The 22,698-nt window shown below is 41.5% G+C and overlaps 1 protein-coding gene across 1 annotated transcript in view; it reads right to left on the bottom strand.

The window, feature by feature from the left end:
- Positions 1–1,712: 1,712 nt before the first annotated feature.
- The window catches only part of XYLT1 (xylosyltransferase 1), a 969,342-nt gene continuing 948,356 nt past the window's right edge, over positions 1,713–22,698 (bottom strand). Inside the window, exon 11 of the mRNA XM_069647050.1 lies at positions 1,713–8,993. Coding sequence (XP_069503151.1) covers positions 8,671–8,993 — 323 coding nt within the window. The 3' untranslated portion in view covers positions 1,713–8,670. The remainder of the gene's footprint in view (positions 8,994–22,698) is intronic.

The following is a 22,698-nucleotide window of genomic DNA, read 5'->3' as shown; positions in this document are numbered from 1 at the left end:
AACTTTTGCAAAGCGTAGTATAGAACTGAAGACTCATACCAGGGGAAATTACATGTACTCTTCAGTTTTACGCTCCGCTTTATAAAAAAGTAAACACTGCCTGGAAATTATGCTTTGTGGGTGGCATTTACTAATGGATTCCTATGGAATCTGCCCGCTCCTTAGAAGGTGCTAAACTGAGGCAGATTCTGTGGGAATTTATTTGTTTTACACCTGCATGAACATCTCCAAGACGGAGGAGGACAGTCGGGAAGCAAACGCCACTGTGTACCTCATCTACACCTTGAAGTGGACGAAAATGCTCTGATTGCGGAATGAAGGCATACAGACATTACACCTTGATTTAATACGTTAAGCGTGCACTCGGCTTATTTTAAAATGGGATCTCTTAGTGATTTACCACATTCCTGTGCACTATTTCCCTCATTTCATAGCAAATCTTAATCGCATTTGGGATACCAGCAACGTTAACACTTATGTACTTTGGGGTTCCGTGCATGCAAGTCCACAAGACGAAGGTGTGCAAATAGACGCTGCCTGCATATCATGCTTTGCAGGTGGCATTTAGAAATGGATTTCTATGAATCCAGGTGGTTTTGAGGACTCCACTCGTTTTACACTGGCATGAAATGCTCATGCCAGCATAAATGCTCTGACAAGATGAAGGGGGTGAGCACGGCAGAGGATTTATGCCCGCTAGGAGCCCCTCCTTTACCATGCATCACCACAGAAAATGCGACCAGGAGTGAAACTGCATTTGCATTTACGTCTCTATTTCCCAATCAATCTGATTTAAAATCTCTTTGTGTAGTCACATTGGGCCTCATTACGAGGTCGGCGGAAAGGGGTTAACGGCAACGGTAAGGGTGCCGTTTCCGTTAACCCCTTACCGCCGCATTACGAGGTCCCTTAGCGGAAGCCACTAAGGGACCAGGGAGCTAATTATTAGCTCCTTTCCCATTCCGATTCTAAGGCTAAATATATGATTCCAGACTACTCTTAAACCCCCTAAATACATCTTCAGACACCTGCATTATAAGTAAAGTTCAAGTACACCATTATGCGGTGAGAAAACCTCATCAGTTGCACATAGTATGCAGTCTGATTTAGAGATGCATTAATTTCCTAAATAATCACGCTCACACTGTAGCTGCAGATCAAAGTCCACCAGGAACAGACCCCCCTCCCCCCCAAACGCCACCCTACCCTCCACCCCCACCCCACCTGGTACAGTAACTCTCCAGGGGTAATGATGCACATTTTTCATAGAACAGCAATCATGTTATGAAGAGGCTGCTAGGCTAAGATTCTTACACCAATGGGATGCGTGTGGCAAAGTGATCCAAATATTGGCGACATTCCCTTGTAGGATAGTCATGTGGCTGCAGATCAACAATATTCCTGAATAATATCTAGATATGAGTTACTAAGATGTTGTCCAACACCCAGGTGAGGAACTAGCTTAGGTATTTACTTAAAGAAGAGGAAATGTATGAACATTTCAATAATGTTCTGCAAGTAATCAAGGAAGGAACATGTAGAAAAATTAATAGGACAGTATTACTCAGAGTATAGTATTAAAGGGACAGTATTACATATTCTGGGGCACGGCCCAAGAAGACTTTTACATCTTAAGCATTCTACTAGACATTGAGATCCATGAAATACAGGAAGAAGGACAAAAGACATGTCATGTAAAAGCATAACACTAGTCTCTTTCAAGGTGTTTTTATTTTTAAAATTCTGCATCTGAAAACACAGTATGACAGAAAGCATATATATATGTACAACTGCAGTGTTTTTGGTATAATACAGTATTTAATACATCCATTATTCTCTGAAACATTCTCACCTCATCAGACAAAAACAGACTTCCCTACACAAAGAATACAGCTAAGGCACATTTTGTTCTGCTAAATTAAAGACAAAAGGGTGCAAACTGGGTAGTGCAATAAATGCAGAATAAATCACATTCTACCACAAGAAAAAAAAGTGTGGACTTTTTAACTTTGATCACGGTCAATTTAAGACATTTTAATCTCTCATAAAATTCTCCTTTAAATAAATAGCAAAATATCTACATCTTTCAGTGTGTGCATTTTACATTTTCTTTTTAAACTTTACTGTATTTACATGTTATTTAAATCCATACCTTACAAAATATTTCTGTACAGTTTTAATGTATATCATGATCTATAACAAAATAGTATTTTCTTTTCAAAGTATGTTACCACGAAAATCTGAAAATGAGGGACACATTTTAAATTATTATCAGAGGCTTAACAGGAAAATAAACACTGAAAGAAAACTAGAAGACACAGTAAAAAAATCTGTTTGCTTAAAAATATATTTCAGGAACAATGTTTCTAAAGTAAACCCTTTATCATCTTTGGGTTTCAAAAGAATGAGAATAACAAAAGAAAGATTAAAGAAATTTCACAATGGGGAAAGCCACAGACAATAAATAAATCTGCTCCTCTGTAAATAATTCACATTTAAAATGTGTTTACATGAATACAAATCATTGGACTGTAAATTAATTGACTATATATACATGGTGTGCACAATTGGGCCTTCACAGAACTTCACAGAACACATACTGAGTTCCATTATTTGGGATTCTATAGTGTTGGGCAGTACAAAGTGCTATTGTTACTCAATAGCCTCAGCATGTAACTCTCTAAAGGTTCATACACATGGTACAAACGTGAGATAAAGGGATGTTTTGAAAAAACGTAGACATTTGAAAACAAAACTAGAGATGATCTACATGTAAACATAGTACAATGTAAATATGTCCCCAGAGTGAAAGATCTTTGTATCAAAACACATAGAGCATGCTGGGAATACTATCATGGTGAAGAGATGTTGAACATCTAAGTGTAGATAAGCAGCACATAGGTTAATGAAACATCATTTTGATGTATTTCTAAAAGAAAACAGTAGGGTATTGTTGTTGTAAAGAAAACAAATACACATTCATTTGTATCAAATAAATCTGGCAAAATATCTCTGCAATAAAATACACCATTTGCCATTGAATAATATTGGATAGGGAGACAATTTACGCACTTTGTAATGAAAAAATACACAGTTTGATTACTAATATAGATGTGTGACAAATACTCCTTTTCTCAATTGTCACTTGTCCAGATTATCTTTTGGTTCATAGTTTTGACACAATTGTGTGTGATGTGGAGCATGCTTTATAAAATGAGGCGACTCGGCCTGTTGACCCATGAACATAAAAAGCACGGAACAGGTTGAGAAGTAATCAAATAATCAATCATCACCACACACCACTGGAAAGGTGTGTATCTGACAATTTGCAAAGGCTTCTGACACATCTAGCCCTTCATTTCTAATAACATCATTAACATGGTTTTAATACGCAGTAGCCATTGTGTATTCGAGATTAGGGGTCTGGTATGTACTTTACAGCTTTAACAATCATATATCCCATGGTGCCTTGCGTCTTATTTTCAGAGAATATAAGAAAAGGCAGAGTCTATGTTTCTAACACAGTATAAGGCCACATATTTTAAAAATAAGGCTTCTTCACACAAAGGATGACAAACTTCTGAAGGGATACACAATGCCACAATGAGGTAAAAAACTAATGTTTTGCCAAGTGTTATTGTCCTGCCATACAAGGTAAAAACTGCTGACATTTGGAAGGCTTTATCATACATATTCCCAGCAAACAAGAGGTGCTTTAAGAACGTTGACAATGTGAAGACATCAGACTCCCTGTTAGGCCATTCTAAATACTCGTGGAAGTTCAGACGGATCCTACAAAAGTAGGATCCCTATGACAAGTAAGACATTTGAATGTGCAATGCTAATACATACAATCTCATCACAGATTATAATTTAGGACAGTCATTTGGGATTCTTAAAAGTTCTCCATGGTAACTGAAGCCATGAAGGCAGAAGTGAAGGTCAATGTTAAAGTCTCCAACTTACACAAACTTGAGCAACCATCAAAACGTATGATACAGAGGTGAGTGATGCTATGGTACAACTGTATAAAAATATACTTCTATATCAGATTTGGGAATTTTCTAACTCTCACAATGTAGTTCCATGGCAGTTAATGCCTTTAGAAACAAGATTTCGTCTGAGAGTCAGAGCGTGAATGTTCAGCCGATAGTGTAGACCGTAACAGTGAGCTTCATTACAACATGCAAATACTCATTTAACACAAAAGTCACAAATCCTTACAATATGCAACATGTGTTTTTTTGCATTTTAATAATGATTAACATATTTTGAACTCAGAAACACTGCTATTGTCTATATCATCCTCTCGAAATGGAGATCACAGTTGACTCTGTGGAATAGTGGCCTGATACATATGTGGTGCAATGTGACTGAAATATACATATCCAGCACAATAAATTGTGCCTAGCAATGTTACTCTGTTATCAGAGGAGCCTGTACAGTATCTTGCTGTTGCTTCTGCAAGGTAACAAAAAAATAATTCTACGAGTCGACAGAGAAGAGAAAGACAACGAAAAGAGAGACAACAGAAACATCAGAGAAAGAGTTTGCATAGATTGTACATTCAGTTCAAGATGATTTCTGGTACGTTGTCGCGGTTGTCAGGAGCACATGTTTGCAGACATGAGGTAGCACCTGTGGTAGCACCCATGGACATAACATGGTAACAAATGCTTATGATTCACTTGGTATAGCGGGCAGTAGGCAAAGTAATAAAACAGACTATTTTTCTATAACAGTGCCATCATTTTGTAATTAAAACAAAATTGCACCTTTTAAAGCCACAAGCAGGAAACAATGAGTCAAGCTTCAATATGCTACACCATGTTTATAGGTTACACCTCTATCACTCTAATTTCCCTTTCATCGTATCAAAGAAAGATCAGTAATATGGAGAAGACAGGGTCCAATTTAACCAAATGGATTCCCACGGGACCAGTAAACTAGAACAATATTTCTAAGTGCAGTCTGCAGAAAAAAGAACTCTTGCCATAAGACCCCTCGGCAACTTCTGGTCAAAGGATTGGCAAACAACCATACGAAGATGGTGGAAAGATTGGTAGAAGGCTGTTTTGGTGTCACTCAAGACCTCTGCCATTCCAAAATAGAATGAGAAATACTTCATTACATGATTTCAAAGACAATATGAACCAAGATCTAACCCACTATGCTAAGTCAGAATGGAGACCAGTGTCAACATTAAGAAGCAATTGTGATGATATAGGTGCTTGCCCCCTGAGAATGACATGGGACAGGGCTAAGCCTGGAACATTTTATTTGGAAATAATCTTCCTTGAGCAAAGACGCAGTGATAGCAAGCACATCTACATTTTGATTAAGAAGAATCATATAGTTTAGGGGACTCATACGCATACTTTACTTGGCACAATGGGTTATCTGTGTTACACGGCGCTCGTCGCATGCTGTGTTTGTCCCTTTGTCTGCCGGTTGTGCTAGACTGACAGTGTAGGTGGCTACTGGAGCTATGAGTGAGAAGATGTCATATTTTGAGATTCTATTTTGCAGGTTGACCTTTGGGGCATCACCTTCCCAGGCACGCAATTTAATCTGTAGCAATTTAACATTAATTCTGAAAATGTATTTATGGATTCCTAGTGCTCAAAGCAATCCAACGTTGGAAGCTACACATGCAGGATTCCCTCTCATTCAGCATATTCATGCTTTCTTTTAGGCTTATGTTCCATTGTCCTTTTGGGGGCCCTTGGCCCAGAAACATAGACATTAGCATAATTGACCTAAAATCATTTGACATGAAACATTTGATCAATTTTTTGTTGACCTTGTTTTCGCTCAAATTTTATTAAATCTATATATGGGGTAGGTATAGGTATAGATTAGGTTGAGGGGAAGTGGGGTGCAGGGTTGTGGGGGGGTCTTGCCCGCATTTTAGTCTGATAAAAAAGTTCAAATAAATTCAATCAAATGTGATTAGGTCAAATGTTTTAGGTCAAATAGACCCAAACCGATACAAAGGCTTTCATCGTTCACTTATACTGACATGGTGTCGTTGCGGGTGGGTGCCGCCTCCCCCCTTGCTCTGCCCCTGGTGGGCGGGACGTACCCGCCCACAGAGTCGTACTCTGTGCCGGTCCAGTAACAACAGTGCCTGTGCCATCCATACCCTTTTTTGATTGTTCCATTCGAAAACAAATGAATGCAGAATCCCCCTGATCTCATTGGAGAACGCAGATCACGTGCTCTTGAATTGAATGGTGTGTGCCACCTTCTGAATGACAGCATATGGATCTTTATGGTCAGATTTTATGATCATGTATATTAAAAAGATTGGTTTCTCTATGTAAGCATGGATCACCCTCTAACGTCCCCTTGACTACTGACGGCTCTAAGAACAAAACTGCCTTGCTCCATAAAAAAAGTGATGTTAGTTTGTATCCCAGACATAGGATTTCAGTCTTGCAAATGAGATCCCATTCACAGAGAGACGGCTCTCTTGTTGTGCCCTCCACACATGTACCCAGTGAATGTGGCCATCTGCCTAGTAGGCCCTAACTACTCTGAGACTACCATTATGCAACCGATCACTCACAAGGTACGTCTTGACTTTCAGTACATAGCTGTATGGTTTGCCTTCAAATGGACATGTTCTATATTCATCATTTAGGAAACATGGACGTTAAATACTACAGATTGTTTTCATGAAAGGTTAATTTTTTTTGTCAATGTATGGTGGACTTATTTGAGACCATAAAACCATTGTGCTGGTAATTTGCAATTGTTCAAGGTTTTATCCTAAAATACATCTCTTCTTCAAATAAAGTGAAAACCTTATTTGGCTCTGTCAGGCCTCAACTGAAAAGATTGGTGATGTCTGTGTGTGTGTGTGTCTGTACCTGGCCATGTGTGTGCCTGTTTGCGTGTGTGTCTGTGGGGGGAGTGACATTTTTTACCTCTTTCACTGTTTTGGTGCTGTTGGTGTTAACTAAAAATGTCATCTTTAATATTCCCTTACTAATGATACGTTTACATCAGTTGTGATTAGTGTTAAGAAATACAGACAATAGCACAGGCAAGTTTTTGGTGCCAGGGGGCGGCTAATAGGGTGCCAGCGGGAGTCCGGAGGGTGCACTGGACACCGGTGGCGGCCAGGAAGGGCGGCCGTCCCCTCTGCCCTGGTCCTGGCTCCACCACCGAATACAGAATCAGACATATTTTCAACATATGTTTTATAACCGATTTGGCAAGACTCCAGAGAGTCTTACCGACATACAAGACGTCTTCACATGACCGCTCACACGACGAACGTCACAAACGTAAAGTGTGGAAAAATGAGAGGGAAAGGCCTTTTTTAAATGAAGGCAGCATTAGTTAGTGAGATAACAATGGTCAAGCTGCACAAGCAGCACCTACTAATTAGTCATTGACTAACAAATATAAATAATAAATATCTAAACGGTTCCTTCTATGCATCCATCTCCTTCTTTCAGATAACGCGCAGCGGCGGATGGCCCTAATGCCAGCACAGCTGACATTGCCTTTTCCAGTCCAAAGCAAACTTGAGCAGCTTCAAACCAACACTGTAGAGAGAACTATAACAAGCTATTGAGGTCTTGGCTCCACTGTAATCCTGTAAGCAGGTGTGCATTGTTTAAAAGGGAATTTAACATCTGTGCACGAATATGCAATTAAAAGGTGCTTTGAAAAAAAACCTGAAAGTAATATATTACGTGCCCCCTTGGGGGGCTTTAGGACATACAGCATACAGTTCATGAAAGGGTGCTTGCAGAACCAACCACACATATGCCATTCCCCAGCAGCATAGTCCCCATGCTCTTTTACAGCATGCGTATGAACCAAAAACCCTCCTTCAATGTGGCTCTTTGACTGATCTTAACCAGTTGTCCTTCTTTGATTTCGCTTTCACAGTTCTTGGCAACAAAAAAACGAATCTGGGATTTAATTATAACCACATCTTTCACGTGCTATGGGGAATTTCACATGTTGCTTTCATTCGCAAGTCCCCAGAGGTTCATAGCTGGCTATAGGAGAAGATTACTCATGACTGACGCTCACTGTTTTTAATAAGCCCTTTTCATTCTTCCATGACATAAGATGATACAGTTAGAAGCATGACAAACAGAGGCTGGAACAAATAAATGTGTGCCACAAACTAACTAGTGTTCCCTCTCTCTCAAATGAAATGGTCCAAAAAAATGTTTTTTTTTTTTTTGTTGAGTTAGTTACAAATTGTTTTGGTTGTTTTTTTTAAAGAGAAGAGCTACGAAATCGTAGGAACAAATATCGAAGTAATGTCATTCAATACTGTACTTTCAGATATGTGGTCCCAAGACATATAGATCCTCCAAGGCGTGCTACCATTTGTCCAATGAGAAAAGTTATCAAAGCCCTTTGGTAGCAAGTATTGAAAACGAAATGTGTACAATGACATATGTACAACCATGGAATGGGCATCAAATGCACATTCGGCTATTAACATAAACTTATGACACACTTGAAGGAGAGGGAAAGGCGCATAGGATGGACACACATTTTCAGTCTGACAACACTATAATGAACTGTTGGGAACAGCAAGCACCCTTTCACTGGGTTTTCACTTCAGTCAGATTCACAAACAAAAATGGTAAAATTCCCATTTAAATCCCTTGCCTTCGATGGGTGCACCAGATGCTACCTCAAGCGCCCATCTGCCTTGATCCCGCCCATGTCTGACTTGGGGTCCGGGCTGAGAGAGCTCCATGCGGTCTGGCTGCAAGACTGCATGACCGGACAAGAGGTCGGCCCGGTGGCACAGATATCCACTGCTGACCAGAGGCTGTTCACCAGACTGTCGAGCCAATTTTCCAGTTTCACGCCCACGAGGGCAGAGTTTTTCCTCGACTGCTCTACTTCAGCGGCATTGATGGGAATGTTTAAAACTGGATTTAAGCCCTGGAAGCTTTGTTCCATGTAGGCATTCCTCGGCGGACCGCCGTGCAACTTTGAAGCTTCTTCTAAAAATGAACAAAAAAGAAGACTTCAGTGAGCAACACAGAATTGTGCAATGTACACTTTGTGCAAATGGTGAATCAAATATGCAACAAATGTGTGAAGAATTTCGAGACATTTATCAAAGCATCGCCACAGCTCAACGGACCAAAGGACCATTCTCTGTACCATAGGATTCTCAGACAAGAGGCATGGCACATTCACCCTGCGATTTGTTGCTCCAGTTGATGTGATATGTGTATTTACATTGTAATGCACACAGAGGGAAATCCATTTGCCTAAAAATCACACAATTGTTTGGTCAAGTGACGGACCTGAGATTAGAGATCAGGATATCCTTTAGCGGGGGCTCATTTGTGGGGTGTTCCCTAATGTACATGGGGGCAAACACATGCAAATGAAGGAAACTGATTCCCTGTGCATGCCATCAGTATTAAAAAGCATGTATGTGGGCCTTCTGTTTTTGCACCTGGCAGGCACCACACAAACACACACACACATACACACACATTAAAAGGGGCATAACTGGGCTCCAGAGACAATTAATGGGGCCCCCACTTGGAGGCACGGTCACATGCTGGGCAGCAGCCAGCCTTTTAATGTGAGGTAGGGCTCCAACGTCACCATTGTTCTCAATGCAGCAAAAAGTAAGGGCCGGAGCCTCACTGCTCCCAAATATGGTGTGTAAGCACAGAAGCAGCTGGATCCGTTGTTAAAAGGAAAAAGATGCAGTCAGAAATATGCAATATAGTTGTGCAAATCATTCATATATGTGTTTAACGTCAGATGGGGTCAGTGTTTGGTGTTAGATTGGGTCAAGGAACAGGCTGCAGACATGTGCTTAGTGCATAACTAATTTATCACATGTTAACCATGTACTAACTAGCATATAACACGTTTAAATTAGCGTTAACTTGTGAAATGAACACAGCTACAAACAGCACACAAGAACATATTGTCAATCAATAATTTTCGAAAACAGCTGTGTTTAAATTAAGATGAGGGTTTTTGCAGGTGGTTGAAGAAAGCATATATATTTATACTCACTGAAAAAACCTTTGTTAAGGATGCAGTTAAGATGTTCAGATCTAACCTAATCAAACTGCTTGAAATTCAGAGGATGTGCGACGTCATAACCAGCTTAACTCAGAGAGCTCACATTGATGTCCCCAAAATGCTATTTTGTATGTCATTGTGAATCCCTTCTCTTATAATATGCATGCGCTCATGGGCTCATGGGCTTTGCAATGGCAATGTGCCGAGTTAATCTGGTCACGAATTTCACATCTGCTGAATTTCAAGGGTTTTGTTCCGTTAGATCTGCACCACTTTGCTAATTTTTTTCAGTGAATTTGAAGGTCTTTTTTATACCATAGTTTTTTTACAGACCACAGTCTTTCACTGTGGCCCCTTGACATGTTACCCCAATAGGTTTCGTTAGGGACAACTAGCCAAGAAATGTATGCAGTGTCCACTTTCCATATTACCCCATTCGGTTCCTTAAAGTAACCCAGTAGCCATAGTCTTTGGCCACATCCATTACCCCCCACCTCACTGCATCTGTAACATTCCACTTTTTTTGTATTAGACTAATTTATTTTAACTCTCATTTTTTAAAAATCTTTTCCCTATAACCACAGTTAGCAGAACATTGATAATACTAATGTACGACTATAACACTGTTAATACTAATGTACTACAAATAACCACGGTTATCTGTAAACTAACCCTGGTTATTTGTGTCACGCACTTTGATTCCCGATCCTGTTTTCTACTATAACCCTGGTTATGTGAAAATAACCATGATTATGCGAAAACATTCAATCTCTGCAATTGGTCCTCCACCCCCTCTCAAACTCCATTCAATCTCTGCAATTGGTCCTCCACCCCCTCTCAAACTCCATTCAATCTCTGCAATTGGTCCTCCACCCCCTCTCAAAATCCTCAAATTCACAAGGTGTCATCTTTCCTCTTTCCCCCTCCCCACCTCTCACCTGATGCCATTTCATCCTTTTTTCTCCTCTAAATGGCATTTTTATACTTTTTGTTTTTAAAGGGATCAGTTATTCCCGTAATAACCCTGGTTATCTCTTGCATCGAGCACAACAAAAAAGGGCAGCTTTTTCATTTCCGAAAAGCCTCTCTGCTGCAGAGCACCATGGACCATGGAACATGTAGCTATAATTTTGGGAGAAGGGAGCACCCCCTTCTCCATCAAATATTTTAACATTTAATAGATGGAATTACCCTAGACCCATCCCGGAAATCGAGTCAGTCTTCGTGCTCAAGTTGTTTCATACCTGGTCTGTCCATTTTGCTATAGTTTCTTCAGGTGCCACTATCCATGACCTTTGGCCATGGCCACTGTACATGTTGCACCAATAGGTTTCTTTGGGGCGCACTAGCAATGGCCTTTGGTCATGGCTAGCATACATTTTATACCAACAGATTTCGTTGGGGCCCACTAGCCATGCTCTGCCTCTGTAGATGTTGCAACCATAGGTTTCTTTGGGGCCCACTAGCCATGACTTTCGGCAAATAGAGCCATTACCCCTATCTAAGAGATGTGATAACTACAGGTGCAAAATTACTGTTTTTCCACTCTCTCCCATTCCCACGGGATTCCCCTGGTATTCCCCCAATAACACTTGAAAATCCCAAACAATTCCCTCTACTCACTGGCATGCATAAAGTACTACCCTCCTATTTTCATGGTCCACTCACTCCCTTCAATTACTTTATTCCTCCCTGGCCCTCTCCTGGATATTAACCCCTATCACTGTTTGGTTCATGTGACACATTTTCTTCTCTGAGGTGTACGTGATTGAAATGTGAGTGCTGAATTTCAGGGGGTTTGTAGCATTAAATATAATCGCCTTAACTTAACTCCCTTAACAAGCAGCTTTTCACTGAATTTCAAGTGCTCTGCTATACCTTAGTTTCCTCCGTGTCCACTAGCCATGGTATTCTGCCATGGTCAGTGGCCACAGCAAAACATGTTGCACAGTTTCTTGAGGTTTGACTAGCTATGGCCTTCCGCTGTGGCCTCTGTACGTGTTCCACCAATATCTTTCATTTGGGCCCACTAGCCATGTCACACCATTCATTTGTTACCAAACACTCATTGTCTTCTGCCCAGTAGATGCAGGCACGGTAGATGTCACACCTTTTTTTCTAACTCCTTATTCCTGCATTCATTTCTCCGTAATAATTTCCAATAACAGAAATTCGGTAGAGAGGGGGCTGCCAATTCCTGTGATAATGAGAAAAATTGCTCTGAATTAAAGTCTTCTACATTCTCACAGGCACTCAACATGTGCCCCCCTTCTTTTTTCCAGGTCGCCTCACTCCACTCAATTGCTTTCTACTTCCCTAACCCTCTCCCATTACCTCCCCTATAACTCATCACTTCATGTGACACACATTTTTCTCTGAGCACATCTTGCGGCATTGCCACTGTTATCTTGTGAGATTTGTGCAGTCTTCCCTTGATAAACCGAACATTTTCTACCCCTAACTGGCTCCCCAACTCACCCCCAAATACCCAACTTTACATGGTGTCTTCTTTTCCACTCCTGAACTCTAACCTGATGTGATTGCTATTGCTGTTGGTATTTATTTAGTGCCTACGGCCAGGCCATCTAAGCACTGTCATTCACAACAATCAGTGGTTTACACATTTTTAAAAAAATGAAAAAAGTTATTAAGAAAACAAAAAAAACACAGTTCTCAGTCTACTTTCATTCATTTCCCCATAAAGAAAAAAGTGCAATATTTGAGCAGCTGTAGCACAACAACCATTGGGCAGATATGCATCAAACAACTTGGGCACTATGCTTTGACTTAATTTCCGTGACTATGTTAGGCTAAATTTGTCCAGTAATTTTTAACATATTCGATGAGAAGGGGGTACCCTCATGCTCCATAAAACATGTATATACATGCCATGGTGCTTTGCAGCAGAGGCACTTTTCAGAAATGAAAAGGAGCACATTTTTTGGGGCTCGATGTGAGCGATTCCTGCGATAACACCATAGAAGCTCAAAAAGCTATTGGGTGCAGTTAAAAGGATGCAATCCCATCAGGCTAGAGGTGGGGAGGGAAAAGGAGGACACCATGTCATGTAAGGGGTGGTCAGGGGACCCAGTTACGGAAAGAACATTTTCGGCAAATGGGGGGGAATACCAGGGGAATCTTGCAAGATTATTGCGACAACACTGCTAGACGCGTCCAGAAAAGAAATTTGGTCCCAAAAACCAAAGAGTGATTGGAGGTACTGGGGGAGGGTTAGGGAGGGAAAACCCAATTGATGGAAGCGGGGGGACAAAGAAAAGAAGAAGGGGCACATGGTGAGTGACTGAGGTATTGGGGAAGACATTTTAATGTTCAGGCATTTTTCAGCTTATCAGGGGAATACCAAGGGAATCTTGTGTGATTACTACAACCATTGTCAACCATTTGTTCCATTATACGGGGAATCACCACAACACTACGCTGTCGTGGGGATCAGAAATTATTTCTTGGTAAATAACCGCAGGAATAGGGAGTGGAAAAACAATATTTTACATCTGCAGATGTCGCAACTAGTAGGCAGGGGGCAAAGGGTCTTTGTGGACAGATTATTGGTGCAACATATACAGAGGCCATGGCTGGAGACCATGGCTAGTGGTACCTGCAGATACTATAGTATAACAAAAGCCTTGAAATTCAGTAAAATACGTTAGTTAAGAGAGAGCTAAGGTGATTAGAGTTAGTGCTTCTTTCGATTGAGAGGAATTAGGTGGAGAGGAAAAGTGATTCCTGTTATGAGAACCTCTCTTTTTGGACCAAATGGGAGCTTCTTGCAATTCGGTGCTTCATGAAATCCTCTATTCATTGGAATGCAGGTCTTGAGTGTGTGTAGAAGCCACCACAAGTGTAAACTCTCTAAACTCTCTAATCAAAAATGTCAATTGATATTAGGCATCTGATAAACAGTAAGGAGATATATGAATTCTAATAAATTGGAAAGGATCAAGATGGCTATGGATCATCAGGTTACATTTTCAGTGCAGTCTATAGGCTAAGGAAAACAGGAGTATTTACAATGCTCGCTGGAACTTCAGGGTGCTAGACTCCAAACTAAGGCAGAGAGGAGTGGTGCCTCAAACGGCATAACCTTCAGTTTGCAGGGGGCATTCGTTTGAAGCATTGGTAGCTTGGTGGGTGACAAATAAAGCATGTTTTGGGGTGCTCCCGAAAGGAATGTGGCTGGCTGTTAGGATGAGAACTTTCTTCCAAGACATCTAGGAAAAGAGACCTGGTTAGACTTGTGACCGAGACCAATGGCCTCCTAATCTATGATCCGTTTCAGTGGTAGCCAGTGTGTCATTTTCATTAGAGATGTGATGTGGATGCATCTTTTAAGGATTCAGATGAGGAGACAGTATGTTGTGTTATGAGACAAGTGTATAGCTCCTAACTGCAACTAGCATGGCCTCAAGCATTTGGGTTGTTTAGAGGTTTGGCAGGCTGTAGTTTGAACATTAGATGGTAAACCATCAAATGCATTGATGGAAAAGATAATTACATGATTAACTGAAAATGAAAATTTCAGAAACTGACACTTTACCTGGCTGAAATGACTAGTACTGTACCATCACAGCAGTTTCTTAACTGCTTGGTACACAGTCTACGAACCATGTCTGCAAACAAACACTGAAACACACAGAAAGTCACCAACTATTGGACCAGGCACAGGTCGGCTTCAGACCCATGAGAGGGACAGAGACTTCACTTCTCGCTATATGGGATGACCTAAAGTTCAACGAAGACTCCAACACAAATTCAGCACTGATACTACTAGACTAGGTCAGACCTGGAGGGCAAAAATGCACCCGCAAGCACAACTCGTAGTTTGCCGCACCGGTAGTAAGCGCGCTGGTAGCTTACCTGTGCCATTACTACCGGCAAACTTATAATGAGGCCCAGACTGTTATTTCAGCTTAAATATCACACTGTATTGCAAGAAAATGACATTACAAGACATTGGGCCTCATTACATTAGACTCCATGGGGGATTTGCTGGTATTACCAGGACCGGTATTACCGGCCAGTAATACTGGCAGTTTTTTGCCGGTAGGGTGGCGGATATACCGTCAGCTCACAACTGGTGGTAAATCCAATACCCTAATGATAAACTAGGAGTGTGCCGTTGCGGTAACGTGCCAGTATGCAGTAATACCGGCACATTATTACTGCACTGGCACACTCATAATGAGGCCCATTATCTCGGTACTTTACACTTTATAAGAAAAAATACATGACGCAAACAGTACAAAGCGCAGCTGGAAAACAGTATCATAGTGGGCTGTTTTTACTCTGGTCCTGAATAACCTATATGGATTCAGTTACAATAATTCACGCAGTATGTAAGAGCGTCATAAACACATTTGTAGCAAAAATATTTCAAAATGATTTTCAGCTTCATTTTAAATGGGGCAGAGGAAGAAATTATGACCAAAAGGTGAGGTGTGATGCTTTTAAGCTCCCATTTCCTGTTCTGCCCAATTATGCAGCAGTGACAAGGTGGGGAGGAGCACAGCATGGAGGCAGGATCTCAAACATGCTGGGCTCCTTCACCTTGTCAAAGATTTTCATGCAGGTGTAAAACTAATGGGCTCCTACCGAACCCACCCACGCTTTTCACCTGCACATAGGAAACCAATAATAACAGCTGTCTTTGAAGTATAATTTGCAAGTGGTATTTATTTCTTCACAAGATGGAGAGTAACACTAAACAGTACATGGGAACATGATCTGTTTTACTATTTAGCGCGCCATTCCACCTTGCAAGGGACCAAACAGCATGTCAAATGGAAGTGTTCATTGAATGGAGGAGAAAAAGTGCACCGCCAGGATCAATAAAGAGATATTGAAAATGTGGTTGTGTTTTAAATATTGACTTGGTTGGTGATGATGTTGATATTCTAATTGTATATACATACCGAATTAAGATCTGAATACTTCCCTTTTTTGATTTTAAGATTATAATTATGTCCATTTTCGTTTTACGAGCCCCCAAAACTTTGCACTATACCATTGAAATGTGCAGATTTTTTTTTTTAAAAAAGCAAATTGGTCTTTGAGATCTAAAACAACGATTTCATCTAAATTGCCCTTGTATTAGTTAACCCTGCAAATAGGTGGAAAATACAACAGTGCGTTCCTATAACAAGACGCTCCCTTTTCACCTAAGCACTGTGGGTTCCTTCCTTACAGGAGCCATTCATTGAATTTCCAGTACAGTTTGTGCGCTGTCAGCATTGCAACACTGCTCAGATGATTTTGCAAACATGCCAAGATACACATCGTCTGGCCCAACAAAATGGGCTCATTCTCTTTTTTTGAAGGCTGGCTTGTGCTTCGCTCAGACATGCTCAGTGGCCAAGAATGACCTCGTCCTATGCACAGGGCTAGCAGCATTTCTCAGCTCTTCAGTTTGCACTTGGACGCTCCATTCAGTGCATCTCAGGCAGTGAGAAATTTTTTCTGGGCTGTCATAGAAGCACTTTATTTCATGGGATTTTAAAGGTTTGAGTGGTTTATTTAGCTAAAAGGCAAACTGCATACAGGGGACTGCCATCCTTCTCACCTACATTATACAATCATTGTATTAGTCCATGGGGACAAAACAATGTCCCATTTGGAATTTACAAACATTATAATGTCTTTTTAAATGTAAAACTAGGGGAGGGTTTGGAGGTCGCCTGAAAGCCATAGTTGAAATACTGAGGTAAAAGGTAGTATGAAGCCAGATCTGCTCATCCACACAGCTGAGTTTGAGGTTCCCCTAAAGTGCTAATGACGATTGTAGTGATATGGTCCATGGTGAGGACTTAATTGTAGCTGAAGTATTCCTTCCACATACCTTTTCAACATGTATTTCCTAAAAACAGGATTATAATGCTCTTCTGTTCTAATGTGGATGATAAACCAAAAAGGGCCCATTTCTCACTAAGCCCTGAACAGTCTATTACAATCTCCACACTAAAAGCTTCACAGAGGGTGTCCCTGTGTTCGCTGGTACCTTAAAGGATGAAATAGCGGAATGTGTCATCATATGTTGCATCGGGAGAGAAATGACACAATTATAAATAAAAGAATATACTAATGTGCTGTTTTTCCACTTTAAGATATATATGTCATTTTTTAATAATGTTTTAAATATGTGAGAAAGACGACTATAATCAGTCTAAGAATATCACAGACAAATATCCCCACCTCACCTGCTTGATGAGCTTTCAACATCTTCCACATACCATCCCAACCTTCGCAACTTTGTGAGTTAACTGTGGGATTGTAATGATTTCTCGTTTTCAAATGGAAATACTCAACTGACTTGATCTCAATACCCTGTCCTTTCCAAATTTAATGAAATACTGATTTGATATTTCGAATACACGTGGCAGGACAGGCAAGAAAAGGTTGCTCTCATCTTGACCTTCATTAGACCGCCACCACTAACAAAAATCAACATGCTACCAACTCGCAGACAAAATGGTCAAACCTTCAATGCAATTCTTTGCTCAATGGCTGGCATTCGGATAACTTAAAATGTCTAAACTCACATTTTGCATGAATTGTGCATTACATTGAAGGAAATAGAGGAAGTCGGTATTCCTGGAATATCCAAACCCATTTTTGTGTCAAGGTTTTACAACCTTATTCTAATGAGGGTTTAAAAGGGTGCAGAGCAATGACAGATCTGCAAGAGATTGGATCAGTTTCCGCACAAAAGTGGGAGCTATGGCGAGGAATCTGTTTTGTGTGTTTGCCTGCTTCCTGCAGCTAATGAAAATTAGACATTTCCTGCACCAGGATTCTGATGCGGGTAGACAAGTATGGATACCCATAGACTCTCCATCTGCTTTTTGCCATGTGGTGGAAGCATGGCATTTCTATAGGGATATACTGTAATGGAAGCCGCCAGCGTTTTTCATGCCATCCACCATTACTGATCTCCACTGATAATGTTGTATTATTTGCATGTAGTGAAAACAGTCATGAATACCTAGGGTTCACCTCGATTCCTGTGCCTGTTTATTGGCCATGCACAAAATGCTGAAAATCCAGCCGTGAAGCCCCACACAACATAAGCAATAGTTGTGGGACACTTTCTGCTCTGTTCTCCTGTTCATAAAGAAGCTGGTTAATGTTAATTCTGTGAAAACATGTGGAATGCCATGTTTCCTTTCTGACAGCAATATGTTCCTTAGCCACTTTAAAGTAGGGATGGTCATTATACAGCCCACAGACCACTTGCAGCCTTTTAGGCTGTTTGCTGGGTGCCCTCCCCCTAGCCTCACCTGTACCCTGCCTCTGCCGCAAAGCCAGGTAATGTAAAAATGAAGCTGATAATTCATCTGCGTCATGGGCTCAGAGGGCCACTGCTGATTTTTCCAAGTGTTATTTCCTTTACCATCAACTTTATCTTCAAGATACAGGCAGAAGGTCAGGCTGCCACAGTTACGGATAATAAGTGGGAACTCTGATGGCATTACTACTACTCTGCAGGTGTACAGGGATGAGTAGTGGCTACAGTGTATATTCACCCCAACACCAATATTAAACCAACAGTTATACCAATCATAAAGGTGAAATAGACATAACCTGAATGGTAGGCTAACTTAACATTTGGAGGTAGCACAGGCCGGGGGCAGGCTTTGCTCTTTATAAGGGGTGTGAGCTCGCAGAGAATCCCACAAAACAGCAGTAGTACTGTGGTACCAAAACAGAAGCAATGCCCAGTCGAGGTTCTAAAGAAATTCAAAATGTTATTAAACTAAAAAATACATCCAAGTAATAAAAATACTACTGACACACCCATGTACAGAAAAACAAAGATAATCAGACTTTGGAATGAAGGGGTCAGGGGAAATAGAGACTAGAGAAGTCTAAAGTGAGAGGGGCCAGAATAATGCCTTGCTTCGTTCACATGGTGTGCGTTCTTCAACTACCACACAAAGGGTATACCTGTGGTATAAAGGTAGTTGTTATCTGCTCATCTTCATATCACCCAACATATGGTGCAGATTTCACCACGACCTGAGCCTTCCTATGAATTGTATTGGCATACATGCTAAGGCCCAAAGACTGGCTTGTGACAGCTTTAAACTCACACCAAGACATTCAGAAATACCCGTTTGCAAAATAAAACATTCTAGTTTCATCTGAAACATGGTGTTGTGCTGCAGTGAGATGGGGTACTGTAAAGAGATCTACACATGAAGAGAAGTAGAGTTTGCAAAATGCAAAGCACTTTGGCACCTCATCACTAATAACATTACTCCACTAGTGAGGAACAGAGTGCAAGAAAGTCAAGTATGTCAGTGCCAGTTGTTGCATTACATGGAAAACATTATAACATTTTTGACAGGTGGGCCGATCCGGTCAAGACATCCGAGAACCTGATCCCTAGGTAATCCCAATGACAGACCTGCTCCAGAACATAACCATCAATCAGTACCCGTACTTTAATCCTTCTTACAGATTTTCTGACCAAATACCATTACCTTTGTTTTTTCTAGGTGGAGCATCATTGAGAGCTGTTCACATTTCCCAATGAAAGTTTTCTGATTTTGCCTCAAACCCATTGATGTAGTGGATAATAGTGAGGCATCGTCTGCATAAAACAGTGCCAGGAATTTGTCTTTGCCCATTTTAGGGGGATCTAGACCGGCTGCCAACAGTTCCTATATTATAACCTTAATGTACATACAAAATAGGAGGGGGGCCAACACACACCCCCGTCGAACCTACATCTCTACTGCAAAGGAATCTGTGATCTCCCCGCCTAACTCTCACCTCACTGATGCCCTATTGCCCATATAAAGTGCCTGGATTGCAGCCAATAGCGGCACTGGGACTCCCTTCTCTCTTAGCATGGACCACAGCTTGCTGCGAGAGACACTGTCAAAAGCTGTGTGAAGATCTATGAATATTGCATAGATTCTAACATGCTGCAGTGAGACGTATTTAGCCAATATTGTTTTCATCCTAAAACATTGGTCCACAGTACTGATGCCAGGAGAAAAGCCAGCTTGAAGATGGTTAATAATGCTATTCTCCAGTGCCCATTGTTGTAGGCAGGTCAGCAGTACTTTAGCATACACCTTGCCACTACATCCAAAAGAGAGATGGGTCGGTAGTTTCCCGGATTCTTAGTATCACGCTTCTTAGATAGTGGGATAATGATGGCATTGCGCCAAGACTGTGGGACACCCTCCCATGCTAACAACAAAATCAAACACACATTTCATCAGCCCAGACCTGAAGCTCATCTTTCAGCAAATCAATAGGGACTCGGTGGGGCCCAGGGGCCTTCCCTCCACCTAGACCTTTGATAGACTCTTCTACCTCACCAATTGAAAAGGCTACAGGATCCCATGCGCAGTGTGCACTATTATATCACTGGGGAGATGCATGTGGTTCATGCTGTTCCTTATTATATAACATACAGTAATATTGATAGCATAAGCTCAGTGATTTTGAGTCATCACCACCAATAATTGTCCAGAAATTGATTTGATCATCCTTCTCGCTACAAGATAGTAATTCCTTTGATTTGTTATTAATGAACTGCAGCTTTTTTGTTGCTACCAATGACTTGTATTATGCCCGGAGAGACCTTAAATGGGTTTTGTCAAACACATCTAAATTTTTAAGGTATAATAAAAGGTCATTTTTAGCCTTCTGGCAGTCATCATCGAACCAGCCCTTATTACCCAGGTTGTACTTTCTTATTGTTCCTGCTGGCTTGACGAAAAAGTGGGACAAAGTCTTCATCATATCTGTAAACAGTTATCTGACACTAGCGGAGGTGCTATCAGCCAGGCAAATGCCCACCATGTAAGGGTCAATACTTGCGTAAATACGTGGCTTGATCACGTCCATGTCTAGTGTCAACCATTTTACCACGTTTTTGGATTGACCAGAGACCGTGATCGCACTCCAGCTCTCTGACCACTCGGTCTGCAGCCCCCCCAAGCCCCTCTGTTCAAAATGTACAACACAGCTTAGTGGGTATCACTTCGGGTGATCACCTCCATGCTTGTTACCTTGTGCCAATCAACAATACTGATTAGAACATAATCATTCATCGAGTTGCTTTGGTGCCCTATGTAGGTGACTCCAGCTGGCTTATCTGGTAAAATCCTCCCATTACAAGAATGCAGACCTGCTTCATACATTAGCCTTGCTACCGCTAAAGTGCTGGGGTGTGTCCTGGCAGCTTTTGCTGTTTCAATAAGGGCATATCAAACGCTGCATCCTGGTCGTCACACAACCCAGCCAATACCTCCACAGGTTCATACTCAACATTGAAATCCTTTTGCCATGACCACCAGCTGATAGGTGCTGGCTGTCTGAAACTCCTTAAGTAGTTGCCACATTACCTTGAGACTTTCCAGGGGGCATTCCCACCAAGCCTGTTGTAGATATTGAAAATCAACAAGCGTCTCCCTTCTGATCAGCTCTAGGCACAGAAGGTCATCGGAGCCAGAGGGAATCACTTTAGCTAAGAGATCCACAGCAGGGCTGATCAATATAGCCAACCCTCCCTTCGGTCTTCCTTTAGGGCCTTTACTGGTGTTCAGGCAAAAGGAGCTGAACCCCTGTATCTCAAGGGGATTCAATGCCCATGTTTCCTGACGGCAAACAAGGTTGAATTGGTGGATAAATCTGATCCAATCAGAGTCTGGCAGTAATCTATTAACCCCTGCCACATTCCAAGATTATACCTTCAGTTCTATTTTACTATTTTACCAGAGTCCTCTAAAAGGTGCTGATATTACTGGGCGGAGGGGGGTAAGGGAAGATTCACATTGCCTATACTTGATACACTTGGCAGTCAATCCACCCCTTCCAGACCCTCTATCCCCCTGCTACATGCTCAGGCATCAAAATCATTGCTTTAAAAAAGCTTCCTGTATTATAGTTTGGTGAAGGTGCACTGGGTCGGATAGACATTTTGGTGCATGCAGGGGGATAGGAGCGAAATTCAATTGAGAGGAGCCCCTCAACCAAGCTTGAATTGTTAAGAGAGATTTGGACAAAGTCCCCATCACCTTGGGGCATCCTGCCCCTCACACAGCGCAGGATGTCCTCCCTAATTACGGACTTGTACCCACTTACGTTGCACAACCAATGTATGATTTTGTTCACCAGTGAAGATTGCAGTTCAGCACATTCAGAACCCATATTTGGGATATCATACAAATACACATTTCTCTCATCACCCCAATGAGTTACCTCTAAAATCTGTATTACCAACATTTCCTTGGGTACATTGCACATACCTGTACTGATCCCATTGACTGTTAATATTCCAACAAGTTCCTTCATTCCTATATACATGATTGATAAAATGTAGTAGCCACCACCGGAAGTAAAACTTTCCCAGCGCCAATTGTTATTAACAGGGCCTGTTGGTCGGTCTTTGTCATGGTATCTACCCATCGGTACCGTCTCAGGATGCAGCTGGCCCTTTGACGCTGCGGTTCCAGGCACAGCAGTGTGGATGGTATGGGTGCTCAAGTGTGGTCTTCACCCCACCCTAGTAGTCACTTTCACTGGGTCACTGATTAGGTTCACATTGGCCCAAACGAGGCCTAATACAGCTCTCTGCTCCATCCCTGCCTCAGTCAATCTAACCAATTTGGTCATCTCGCT

Source organism: Ambystoma mexicanum, chromosome 2q, assembly GCF_040938575.1.
Source record: "Ambystoma mexicanum isolate Mex_15411 chromosome 2q, UKY_AmexF1_1, whole genome shotgun sequence".
Lineage (NCBI taxonomy): Eukaryota > Metazoa > Chordata > Amphibia > Caudata > Ambystomatidae > Ambystoma > Ambystoma mexicanum.
The sequence above is the reverse complement of the archived record's forward strand: the minus strand, read 5'-3'. Positions and strand labels throughout refer to the sequence as shown.